The 12500-nt window shown below is 37.8% G+C and overlaps 3 protein-coding genes across 6 annotated transcripts in view; 1 reads left to right on the top strand and 2 right to left on the bottom strand.

Moving 5' to 3' along the window:
* The window catches only part of LOC137973857 (phosphatidylinositol 3-kinase regulatory subunit alpha-like), a 35709-nt gene extending 32016 nt beyond the window's left edge, over window positions 1-3693 (bottom strand). For both annotated transcript variants that reach the window (XM_068820748.1, XM_068820749.1), the window contains exon 1: window positions 3396-3693. In XM_068820748.1, coding sequence (XP_068676849.1) covers window positions 3396-3693 — 298 coding nt within the window. The remainder of the gene's footprint in view (window positions 1-3395) is intronic.
* Window positions 3694-3808: 115 nt separating this feature from the next.
* LOC137973859 (cytochrome c oxidase assembly factor 7-like) lies at window positions 3809-6584 on the top strand. The gene is made up of 3 exons (XM_068820754.1): window positions 3809-4052; window positions 5544-5684; window positions 6163-6584. Exons 1-3 carry the CDS (start codon window positions 3941-3943, stop codon window positions 6573-6575), a joined length of 666 nt encoding a protein of 221 aa, XP_068676855.1. The 5' UTR covers window positions 3809-3940; the 3' UTR covers window positions 6576-6584.
* Window positions 6585-6614: 30 nt separating this feature from the next.
* LOC137973858 (serine/threonine-protein phosphatase 6 regulatory ankyrin repeat subunit A-like) overlaps window positions 6615-12500 on the bottom strand; it is a 20718-nt gene continuing 14832 nt past the window's right edge. For 2 of the 3 annotated variants that reach the window (XM_068820751.1, XM_068820752.1), the window contains exon 7: window positions 12313-12450. Coding sequence is in view for 1 of the 3 variants with exons in the window: in XM_068820753.1 (XP_068676854.1) it covers window positions 8277-8404; window positions 9858-10109; window positions 10859-11104; window positions 11517-11813; window positions 12303-12450 (1071 nt within the window). In the remaining 2 variants the exon portion in view is untranslated. Of the gene's footprint in view, window positions 8405-9857; window positions 10110-10858; window positions 11105-11516; window positions 11814-12302; window positions 12451-12500 lie in introns of those variants that run through there. The other variant, XM_068820753.1, reaches the window with a different exon arrangement.

The following is a 12500-nucleotide window of genomic DNA, read 5'->3' as shown; positions in this document are numbered from 1 at the left end:
TCTCATCTGCTGAAGTACCTCTTTGCTCACCACTCAAAGACCATCATCATCAAGAAAAGTAACCAGCTTTTCCACAACCACCCTGACCTTGCCATTGATGGCACCCATCTACCCCTTACCATCTTGTCCTCCAGCCCTCTCCTCACTCTCAACACCAAACAATCAAGCTTCTCCACAACCACCTTGACCCCTCTTTCAATACCCTTGAACATCAGGTCTTCCTTCTCCCCACCTCCATCTTCAGCAACCTTGGAATCTACCTCACTCTCAGACTCATCTCCTTCACCCACAGCCTCTGACTCCACACCAGACTGACACCCCTCCCCACTTTCAGCATCAAATCCCACAAACTCTTCCTCATCATCACTTTCTCCAAACAACTCATTCCACTTGGCTTTGCTGATCACCACCTACTCCTGATTCGCACAAACCTCCTTTACGATCTCATCACTCACCATCTTCTCAATCTCCCCCTGCTCCATCGTAGTCAACAGATCATTCAGCTTGATGCCATTCAACTGTGAGATTAAACTGGGTTCTTCCCGCACACTTAAACATTTCTTGTCCCATAAAGCCTTCAACTTTCTGATATACCCTCCCATCATTCTCCTTCCACTCCAGACAAAACACTTCCATAAAGGCAGGGACACACTAGGCGACAAGTCGTAGCGACAGGGCTCTGCAACAAGTTACTCTATGTGTACTACTTGCAAAACAAATCGCTGCGACACGACGCCTGTTCGGAGCACACGCAGTGATCTCGTATGAGAGGGAATGTGAACTAGTTTTTAATTCGATACGGCTGACCATATGACGCTCTCTCATTGGTCCATATATATTTTGTCGCAGCAACTTGTTGCCGGAAGTGTAAGCATGATGCAACAACACTGCTTTTGCTAATTTTGTCGCTGTGATAAGTCGCACCAAACCAATTCAAACTGGTTTGAATTTGTGCGACTAATCGCGGTGACAAAATTCTGCCGTAGCCACAATGATTTTCATGAAATTAACCGTGTCACACAAGGCGATTTGTTGCAGCGACTTGTCCCTGCGACGTGTCGCAGCGACTTATCGCCTAGTGTGCCCCGGCCTTAAAACCTTCCTCTCCTCATGTGTCCACTTACACTGTAAACTTGTTCTTCCCTCTCTTCCCAGCCTTTCTGCTTTTCCCAATCACACCATCAACCTTCACAGTCATTGGTCACTTCCTCCCCATCACGATCAAAACTTTCAATGACACCCGCCTGATCAGAGATGTATCTAGGTTTTCAAATTTAGGGCTTCACCTGGACCCCGTCTTGAAAAGTTTGGGGGTACAGCTAATTCATATTCAAGAATATTTAATATTTGATCTTAGACTATAGCCTCTTAATTGCTGCTGCAGTACCCTTTCAGATTTCTAAATTGCACAAAAATGAAGTATCATCTCTCCATTCGAATAAATACTTAAAACAAAATGACCAATTTATTTTAAACTGTTATGCACATTCATTCATCCATGAAAATTGAGATGTATGGGCTGTCAAAGCTCCATCTATCACATCTGAAAAATTTTGAGGGAATAAATGATCTACCCTGTAGATCTCCACAGCCAAAAAAAAAAAGAACTGAATCTCAATTTTCCAAAAAATAGCAACATTTATTTTAACAATACTTGCACTTTACGTTAGGAACAAAAGAATAAACAAATATAAACGATACATCTTCCAACATCGGGCCGTGACTTCACCATGGCTAATGATTGTTAATAATCAAACGATTGAATACATTCAAGTTTCATGTTAAACACGTTATTTGTGACACTAACTCTGAAAAAGTTGCATAATTTGCAGAACAAACAAGTTACATGCAAAAAAAAACAGACAATGACATGAACACCCAGAATTAATATAAACAGGGTCACACCCAACAAAAATCTCCCATTCTTCCCCGTTGGGTTCTCTGTCATTTCGCTCGCGATAAACAAACCAATGCTTGAAATTCACTTGGAAAGCATGCAACAAACTGAACTTCGACTGAAAGGTGAAATTATCATTAGTGTCGCCGATTGTCTCGCCTAAAAAACAGCTCAGATAATGTCAAGCAACATGTGGGAATTCAAACACAAGAACTTAACAGCTGGACATAATCTAATATTTTGGCAAAAAGATGCGGCTTATACACAAGTTCTTACAGCACTTTTGAGCAGTATTGTATACTCAAGTCATTTAGATTGAGCTGGTTTGGTAGGCCAAGAACTATCAGGCAATTAGCATATCAATTGCCTATAAAAATTTGCATAAAAACCAACTTTACAAAACAACTTTTGATTGCGTTCCTGTTTGATGAGCTCAATTGGGCATTAAGTTGTCAACAGGAAAGTTTGGAGTCACAAAAGGTAAGTGGGTTAAAAACAAACCTCTGGACATGCCTCTTAGACTACGGTCGAATGTGTAACTTTTTATATCGAACATTTTATAGTAGAGCAGACCGATGCTTGTTTTACTTCATCAAAGGAGCTCAGTGGCTAAGTAACCTGGCAAACGTTTTCCAAGATGGCAGATTATTTATCAAGCCATTTTTCGAAACTCTTTGGTATTCTTTTCATGATCCTTTTAAGGTTACAGTAGACTCACAGTAATAAATAATGATAATGATAATAATGATATTTTCAACTACCAACACAGTACCAAATGAACAAAAATATCATCAAACCCATTCCTAGGTAAAATTCTTACATTCCTTTTTTAATATTCAACTGATGCAGACTGACAGAGATTTATAGCATTGCTGTGTTTCAAATAATGTCAATAGTCGTGCAATACACTAAGAAGTGACATAGGATCGAAACTCTGATATGGATCGTTAATTTATATTGAACAGGAAATAATTGCCCACTTTGACAAAAACAAAAAGGAGAGTTCTAAGCTTGAATCATCTTTAAGAACCAGTGCCATCCAGAAATTAAGTCTCATCTCCCAGCCATGGGCTGAGCTTTAACAGTACCACTCTCCCTGCTTGGAGAAAATTATGGAGAGACAGTGCAACAGCAACAAGTCCAGTCAGATTCAAGTCAAAACATGAACGACTCACACGGAAGGGCAGCTTCTGCAAGTACCGGAGAAGAAATTACGTAAAACAAAAGAAACAAAAGACAGAAAACAAAACACTTCCAAATAAAGACTAATCCCAAGTGACCAAAAACACAACCCTTTCCGGTACCTGCAGAAATACCCCACGGAAGTAACAAAATGTGCCCGAATAGTTTAACTTGCAAAGGCAGATGGTAAACCAAGGAGGTTTTCCACTTCAAAGAAATCAAACGCGAATGATTTCCGTCTTGTTCAATGAAAACGAAACACAAGGAACATGGCTCACAAGCAACTACGGTGTAGTTTAATTCCTGCAATACAAACCTTGAGGTTTTGTCGCAAGAGAAGTCCTTGGTGGTCGAGGTGGAGGTAACGGCGGTTGTACAATATTCTCTGCCGAAGGATAGTCGTCTATGTCCCCAATATATTCTACATAATTTCCAGGAAACTCTCCCCACTCACGCGTTCGCATATTTTCCCCAGTTAGCCAGTTGGAATAATCAGGCACAGGTTTCGCCACAATCATAACATCTTCTACTTGTATGGCAATTTCCCTTGGATCACGAGGTTCGAAACTATGGAGAGCACGAAATTGGGCCCATCCCGAATCCATCTTGAGCATAAGAAACGCACGAACCCAGTTATAAACTAAATACAAAGATTTTCACCCCATTTTTGAAGCGAAGAAGCCAAAGTTTTCCTTGGAGCAAAAGCGCTAGCAGCACTCCGTGACGTCATGGTTTAACAGCCCGCGATCTATCAGTCAGTGGGTAACTTGGAAAAGGCAGGCGCATTTGGGTCCCTTGGAACGCCTGGAATATTTCTTTGATTGTCTGAGGTAGTACTACACTACTGTATGTGCCAGAAAAATGTCGTTTAACCCGGTCTCTGAAGACAAAGCTACCAAGGCAGCGGAGGAATACGCCAAACAACTGCACGAGATATATAAACATGAGTGCTACGGAACAAAGAAAAAAGAATGTAAGAGTTACCACAGCTGTGCATGTTCATCTGCCACGCGATCTGGGTACTTTTGAGTTGGCATAACCACCAACTGCCGAGCCCACTAATTGCGTATCATTCCAAAAACAAACAAAAGTTCCCATTGTTATATGTTTCGTTCTCCCGTCTCTGAATTTCTTTTTTTTTGCTCTTTAGGGTTTACGAACGTTTTCCAAAGGCTTTTAAATCACGAACACGATGTCTTGCACATGTAGTAAACCAAGCGTTGGAGGGAACAATTTTATTCTTAAAACTTTCAGGAAAATGTAATGTGCATTCAACCTAGAAAAAAGTACAAACCAAGATGGGAAAACTTATTTGTTGAGGGATGATTCAATGTTCGTGGCAGATTTGTACGGGCAAGTCATTTGAAATCTTATGTAGATTTCCGTAAATGATGACTCTGTAATTTTGACCCAGAAGTTGGGATTTACAGGGTTACACAATACAGCATGAACCTAAATCCTGCCGCAAGTGTCGCGAGATATTATACTTTCTTCATAACATTAAAGACACTGCTTGACAAAGTCTTTCAAAGGTTTCTGTTAATCAAAATCAAGTTTATGTTATAGGCAGTCTTAGCACAGGCCTATGAGAATACTATCCACTTGAGTTATTCCTCAATGTTTGCTTTGATTTGCTTTTGAATGGCATGTCGTTAAAAGCTCTTTCTGTGCAAATCCAACTTTAACAAACCATCAGCCCTTGTATGCAGGCTAGGTTAGAGCAAACGGTTCCGGGCAATAGGCGGCTCTTTTACTTAGGAAGGGTTATGGTTTTGCAAACGTTGGCTGTGTAGCACTTATATTTCAGCAGACTTAATTATTAGAGGGTGGTGTGAAGTGCTAGTTTTCTGTCCATATGAACCATGTGAGTATTAGCCCTACTAATGGAAATGGGCACACACAAGGACAGAGAAAAACTCTGAACAGGGTGGGAATTGAACCCACGACTTTCAGGTTAGCTAACCGCTGCTCTACCAACTGAGCTACAAGGTCAGACAGGAGCAGATCGTGGGAATTTAAGATGTCAATGTCATGGTAATGAATATGTACAAGTACAAGGAAGGGTTATGTTTTCGCAAACGTTGGCCACATAGCACTTATAATTTTATTTCAACAGACTTAACTATTAGAGGGTGATGTGAAGCGCCAGTTTTCTACTCATATGAACCATGTGAGCATTAGCCCTACTAATGGAAATGGGCCCACACAAGGACAGGAAAAACTCTGACCAGGGTGGGAGTTGAGCAGCAGTAATCTAACCCGAAGGTTGTAGGGCGACCATGGTTCATATCGGTAGAAAACTAGCACTTCACGTCATTCTCTAATAGTAAAGTCTGTTTTACTTAAGACTACAACACAATTTTCCAATCATTTATTATCATTACTCTTGCTGTGAAGGATATCATGTGCAGTCTCTTCATTTGCACTGAAGCCATGCACTAACAATCCTCTCTTGCCTTGTTAGCTTGTCACTCACTGGCAGAATTTTACATGGCAGTTGAGAAAAATATAACTAAAGCCAAAGACCTCTACCATTACACCTGCAATGAGCTTGGATTTGCTGACAGTTGTTTTGCATTAGGAAATGTTTATCTTACTCAAAAAGGTAAGCATAATATTATTACAGGAGAAAAGCTAAGTACTATAAAGGTGTAACAGCTGTTTGTTGGTTTAGGCACTGCCCTTTGCATGCACAGGGAGGTTTTTGTACTTCCAATCATATTGAGCCAACAAATAAAAAGAAGGCAAAATGGCTCCTGCTTATAAAAAAAAAATTCTGTTGTGTTAGAGAGCTTACCTTCATAACTAAAGGTGATGTTGACTGTTCTTTATAATAACCACCTTGCAAACGTCCCAAAAGGGGGTCTTGCTGCACTACTAAGTTGTTTGTAAAATTAGAGAACATTAATTTGATCTGATGGATGATATTGTTGACCAGTTTTTGCAAATGAAAGGGAAAGCAGATTTCAAGAAAGCAAGTAATCAAGATAGTTTAGTCAGTCCAACTGTAATCAAAATATAAAACTAATTTTGCTTAACAATGTTGATTTAATTCACGAATCTTGTTCTACATTTTTTTGCAGAACACAAAGACCCAGAGAAGGCAATGAACTTGTTTCACAGGGCATGCAACCAAAAATCATCTGGTGCTTGTAATAATGCAGGACTTGTCTATCAAAGTGGAATAAAAGGCTCATCAATACAAAAAGACATGCCAAAGGCCATTGAAATGTTTCAACAGTCATGCAATTATGGACATCCAAATGGATGCTTTAACTTAAGTGTGATATACTTGACAGGCAAAGATGGAGTTCCAAAGGACTCAAAAAAAGCTTTACATCTGTCTTTGAAAAGCTGTGGCCTGATGCACCCATGGGCTTGTGCTAATCTCAGCCGCATGTATTCCATTGGTGATGGTGTTGATAAAGACCAAAAAGAAGCAGAAAAATACAAAAGACTAGCTAAAAAGTATGCAGGAAGGGAGTTAAAAATATGAGAATGTATTAGTAATATTAAATAAATTATTAACTTTACAAACTGTCAAACTGTCTTGTTTTCAATAAATTACACATAGTTGTGGTTTATTTTACAAATTTACAAAATCTTCACTTTACTGAAGCTTTAAATCACAAAGTATTTCATTTAAACATTAGAGAACCACAAGCAAGGGAACATTTTTGCCATAATTAATTTCTGTTTCCTGAAAACTTTTAACAAAAAAGCAAATGGTTTCTTTAAAATTAACAAAATTTCTCAGTAAGCAAATTTTCATTATCTAATGTTGTATTACCCCCCCCCCCCCCCCCACTTTTTTGACGTCCAAACCGGCCTAAACCGGCCAGATTTTACTCTGTCTAATGCCAGACAATTATTGTAGTCGTCAATGGGGAACCCCTGGAAGTCAATGGGTTAAGTGTCTGTATGGGAAAATACAAATTATTTTTCAACAGCAATGTTCCCTTGTTTAAAGAACCACCATAAAAAATACTAGCAATGAAAATTTTTGCTTAATATTTGATCAGCCATTTTCTAGTTTTCCTTGTTTATAATATATCCTTACGAAAATTTTACTAAAAGAAACTCCAAAAAGGGAATAAATATTAGGCCTATGACCAACAATTTTTATCATTGACCAATAAATACAACTCTCAAAAATGTTGTAATCTGCAGCAATAGTAGCTCAATGATAAGTTAAACGAGCAGGGAAAATTCCAATTGTGGTATATTTGTTGGGTGCCTATGGCTCCTTGATAAAGTTTCCAACAAGATGATCTCTGTTTAACAAGTTTAAATTGCACAATTGCTCTTTGCTTTTCTATTCCATCTGTAAACCTTAAAGTGGTCCTATGATCAAAAAATTGCTTCCTTTTATTCTTCAGATTTCGAAAGTGTGTTTGCTTAACACCTGCCTGTTAAACTTTTGAGCTTTCATTTTAGTCCAAAGGCTGTTTACTTTGAATGTAAGTTTTGGATTTCACAGTCCCCCATTACTCACGTTCAAAACTGACCAGTTGGACTTCAGAGGGTTGAATCTTGGGAAAAGTGACATCATTCACTCAATAGCTTAAAACTTCAGCATGCAAACGCATAATGTATGCAAAACTCAAGTTTTGAAAGGCTGAAACTCCCATGCTGCATATTAATTCAGTCCCGCACAAATGCATTGCATTCTTCAACTAGTGATTTCAACTAGTGAGTCTTTGACGTCATTTTCTCCTTGATCCAACTCTCTCAAGATTTTAAAGTTAGTAATGGCAGTCCACTAAATAGGAAAATTCCAGTTCAAATACAATGTTAAACAAGTGTCTTTCTGAAATTAAAGCTTAAAACTTGGGTCACTTGGTGTTGAGTTGATAGTTTTGAAATGCAAAGAAAAAAAAAATTTGATTTTTTGATCATAGTACCACTTTAAATTGTTCACTAAGAATAAAGCTTGAGATAAAACTAAATAACATGCTTATATATCTGCCAACAAATACTCAGTCTGATATTGTATTTTCAAATGGTTTGTTCTACTTTTAAAGTGACTCATTTGACTGGAAAAGGTCTACTTGTTTCACTTTGATTACCTGGAAGTCAAAATTTACACAATTTCAGATGAAAATCAACTTAGTGAGAAGTTACTCAGTCACTGAAAGGTTGCTAAATCAAAAACTACTGAAGAACGTTTCAATTAATTAACACAAAAAAGTAGTTACTAGGCCACGCTTGTAACAAAAGTCTTCAATGTTACTGGCAAAGGAAGTTCACTGATTCTATCCCAGTGGCAAGCTAATTGTTTCCTCACAGACACTTTACAGATGTTAACAAGGGGCTGTGGTATTTCTGTAAACAAAAAATAGCAACAAACCTTTGAACATACTGTAAGTTTATATTTCACGATCATGTGAGAAGCAAGATTACAAAGAATATTATAGTGAAGTACAATTTGCGGCAGAGGCAAAAATCTTTTCTCTTGTTGCAGTTTGCTTTCTCGTAGATATTTCATGACAAAGTAAAGATGCCTGACTAGGCTAGCCCCCTGCTTTGGCTTGTTAACACTCTTTGATCTAACTTCGTTCTGTCCAGTATAGTGGACAAACCAAACAAGCCTTTGAGACAGTTCCTGTAAGTTTTCCTGACATTGAACCACCAGCCAGGATAACAAATTATGCAAAAATTGTTTTTAATACAGTTTGATAAACATAATGCATGTATAGTAACAAGGCATTGTAGTTTTTTTATAAATTAATTTATAAATTACGTACTTTTGATGAAGTGCATATTAATGATGAAATGGTATATGATATGAATCATATATGAACTGCGGATATGAAATCAAGTGATGCTATCATCTTTGAACCCGTGACCTCTTCAACCCCGTTGAAGTCCTGAATTTTTCAGGCTTCTCTACGCAAAATTGTAAAAATTGCGTTCATAACTGCGAAGATCATAGCTTCACTTGAAGTGCATAATTATTATGGTCTATACCCTGCTTCTTGTCCCTTCAGCATAATATCAAAAGCTACCAAATTTTAGAGGTGTTATCAACTAATTAAAAACAGTTTAATACAAGGTGCCTGCACTTTGACATTTTTGAGTCACTTGGCAACATTGTCACATACATGGTCAACAGGAAAATGTGAACCACAGGAGAGTCTTCTTTCCACTAAATTACAGTAAAAAGTCTGAAGGACATTGCACTAGCAGGAAAGAAATTTTGAAAGGGAATGCGTTCCACCCTTCCCCAAGTAATACATGCGCAAGGAAAGAGTCATGGAATTTTAAATGATTTGATTAATGGATGATAATCCTGTTTCATAAGAATTGAGAGGAAAATCTTTAACATGTTGGCAGAAATTACATTTTTAGACCAAACAAAATTAAAAAATACAATAGCACTCCTTTCAAACTATGGACATCATGATTTAGTGCCCAAAGCATTAGGGATTAATATAAGCACAAAAACAAAGACATTTTTGCAATGTATGTTTGCATTTCAATCCCATTTTGCATTTCAATGCTTTGCAACAAGGTATTACAATCTATTCTTATCACTTGTGGAAAATGCTATCGCTGCACTTCTTTTAGAACAATGGAGTGGACGGCGGGACACAATTTCTGACCATAGTTTAACCCATTGAATAATATGGAAGACCTGATTCTCTTAGAGATGGAAGACTTGAATCATTTGCAGTGATGAAAAACTTTCACAAATAACAATATACCTGCTCCACACTAACCCATACCATCACTTGTAATAAAGATAGGTTGCAAAATTTAATATGTCTCTTCTTACCCAAAGCAGATTCCAACAACTCCAAGGAGTAATCCTGACTAGATTGCTTTGCAATGTCCAGTGGCATTTCATCATCTCTCCCCATGAGTGTTGAGGATGCACCATATCGCAGAAGAACACAGGTTAACTGGGTAGCAATGTCACATGCATGGTTCGCTCTGAGGGCTAAATGTAGAGGTGTGTCTGTTACAAAATCTCTAGCATTGACTTTACTGCCAACATCCAATAACATCATTGCAGATTGCACATTTCCTGTTTTAGGTAGTAACAAAGCAAAAATATTACATTTAAAAGCAACTGCAATATTATTCAACTTAGAGAATCAGACGTGTCCACACACACTCTACATTAAATATCTTTTAGATTAACTCACATGGCTGGATACCAATTATTATTATATTTAATTACGTCACACCGAAATGTGACCTCCTAGTATAGTTATATAACCACAAGATGGACATGTTGTACTACAGCAGCTCACTGCAATAATCTGCAATAATCCTGCTGCCAAGATTAATCAACTTTATTTATAGAGGGTAACACACAACAGTAATCAATGAAAAACTAGTGGTCCTCAGAGATTCTAGTTATGCAGATTATAGCTTTCTTGCTTTCTTTACACTTGTTGTAAGCATTTGTTGTAAGATTTGTCAGACGCTTCCAGCTTGCACTCGGTAGGGACTGGGAATTGTTTCAAAACAATATGGGATGGGGAGATTTTGAGAGCACATGGCAAGCAAGTTGGTTACCTGTAAAGCAAGAATTGTGGCTGATAAAAACAGTTGTGTTTATCAGTGTGCTTGAATCAATCCGTGAGTATATTATCAGTGAGAAAATACAGTTCTGCACTGCACAGTTTAGATTTTTGAGATGAGGTGAAATCTACATGTAAAGTTACTGTATTATTTTATCCTTTCCTGAGTAGAGCAGAACGTTTTATAGCTGTAGCGGGGCCCTAAGCCACTAGGTAAACTAGCAAAGAGGAGATGTACTGTAAGTACCCTGCATGCAAGCTTCATGTAATGGTGTTCTCCTCTGGTTACTAGCCGCATGTGGATCTGCTCCATGCAAGAGAAGCTCCTGTATTACATTCTCGTATCCTCTGTAAGCAGCCTCGTGCAAAGGAGTGTGTCTGCCAGCATTGATGCTGTTCACATCAGCGCCAGCCTTGATGAGTAATTTAATGCAGTCCAGGTTACCATGACGAACAGCAATATGAAGAGGAGACCATGGTGCACCACCAGAATCTGATGACAGAGTAATAATAATAATTTATTCAAACATATATATATCATCCAATATGGGCATGGAATTTCTCTGAAATTACAAACTTGTTTCAATGTTTGAGAAAACAGGATAATTTTGCAACTGTTACCTTGATTTGATAACGAATAAAATCAGTGCAAAAGATCATTGTGTTAGTTTTTACATGACATCATTTAGTGAATTGTGATCAAAACTCCTCAAGTTATGAGCAACTTGATAAATTGCAAACACAAAATAAAATTTAAAAAATCCAAGCAAGTTAACTAAAACAAATTTGTCTAACTCACTTTTGTTTTCAGCTTAAAATAACAAAGGCATGTTCATATAAGGGTTCACAATGTGAACCAATCTTACTTTATGTCAAATTATTTTTTTTTTCACTCATTTACTTACAGTGCCGTGGGTTATTCACCCGTGCCCCAGCATCTATTAAGATTTGTACCAGCTCAGGGCTGCCCACTTTGCAGGCTTCGTGAAGAGCATGCCAATTCCTCCCAGATGTTACAGATGACCCAGTCTCAAGTAAGAACTTCACAGTTTCCACATGTGCACCAGCTACTGCATACATTAGTGGCTGTTTCCCAAATTTGTCAATGTTATCTAAATTAGAACCAGCCTCTACAAGCAGTCTGACAACATCAAGATGACCCCCCGCTGCAGCCAGGTGCAGAGGAATCTTCATGCGCACATCTGCAAAGAGACAATAACAGTAATGAAGATTACAAATTGGCATACTTGGGACTGGATGACAAATGGACTATTTATGTTGTGCTCTGGTGGCATTGTCCACAAAGCAACTCCTTTATCCAGATTATATTCACAAATTTAAAATGCGTACTTCATCTTCATAAAATAATATAACATATGTACACAGTCATACATCTACATCTACCTTATTTATTCTGAAAATTCATTGCAGCTAATACAAACTACACCAAAATTGACAGCTTTTTGTGAAGCTTATATTGTGCTCATATATTGTGTATTAGTTGAACGGTATACCAGTTGAACCATATAGATGTCGCACATATTTTCCCCCTTGCATGTTACCGCCTCTTGAATAAAACAACCATTACAGTACAATCACTGCAACAATATTATAATATTATTTTGATATTAATAACACTTGGAAATTAACTGAGAAAACCTCACATTTTGTTTAAATAAAAATTGAAGCACCTTTTTGGTCCTTGTCAGCACCTATCTCAAGGAGAAACTCACAAAATTCTGAGTGGCCATTCTCTGCTGCAACATGCAAAGCAGTTTCTCTTTGCTGACCCAACCAAAGATTTGGATCCACTCTATTGGCTGCTATAAATACCTTAGCCTGATTGACACAAAAAAGCAAAACAATAAAATTTGAATTAGTTCTATCTA

This window comes from Montipora foliosa, chromosome 10, assembly GCF_036669935.1.
Source record: "Montipora foliosa isolate CH-2021 chromosome 10, ASM3666993v2, whole genome shotgun sequence".
In the NCBI taxonomy this organism is placed as follows: Eukaryota; Metazoa; Cnidaria; class Anthozoa; order Scleractinia; family Acroporidae; genus Montipora; species Montipora foliosa.
Note: the sequence above shows the minus strand (reverse complement) of the source record. Positions and strands in the feature narration are given on the sequence as shown.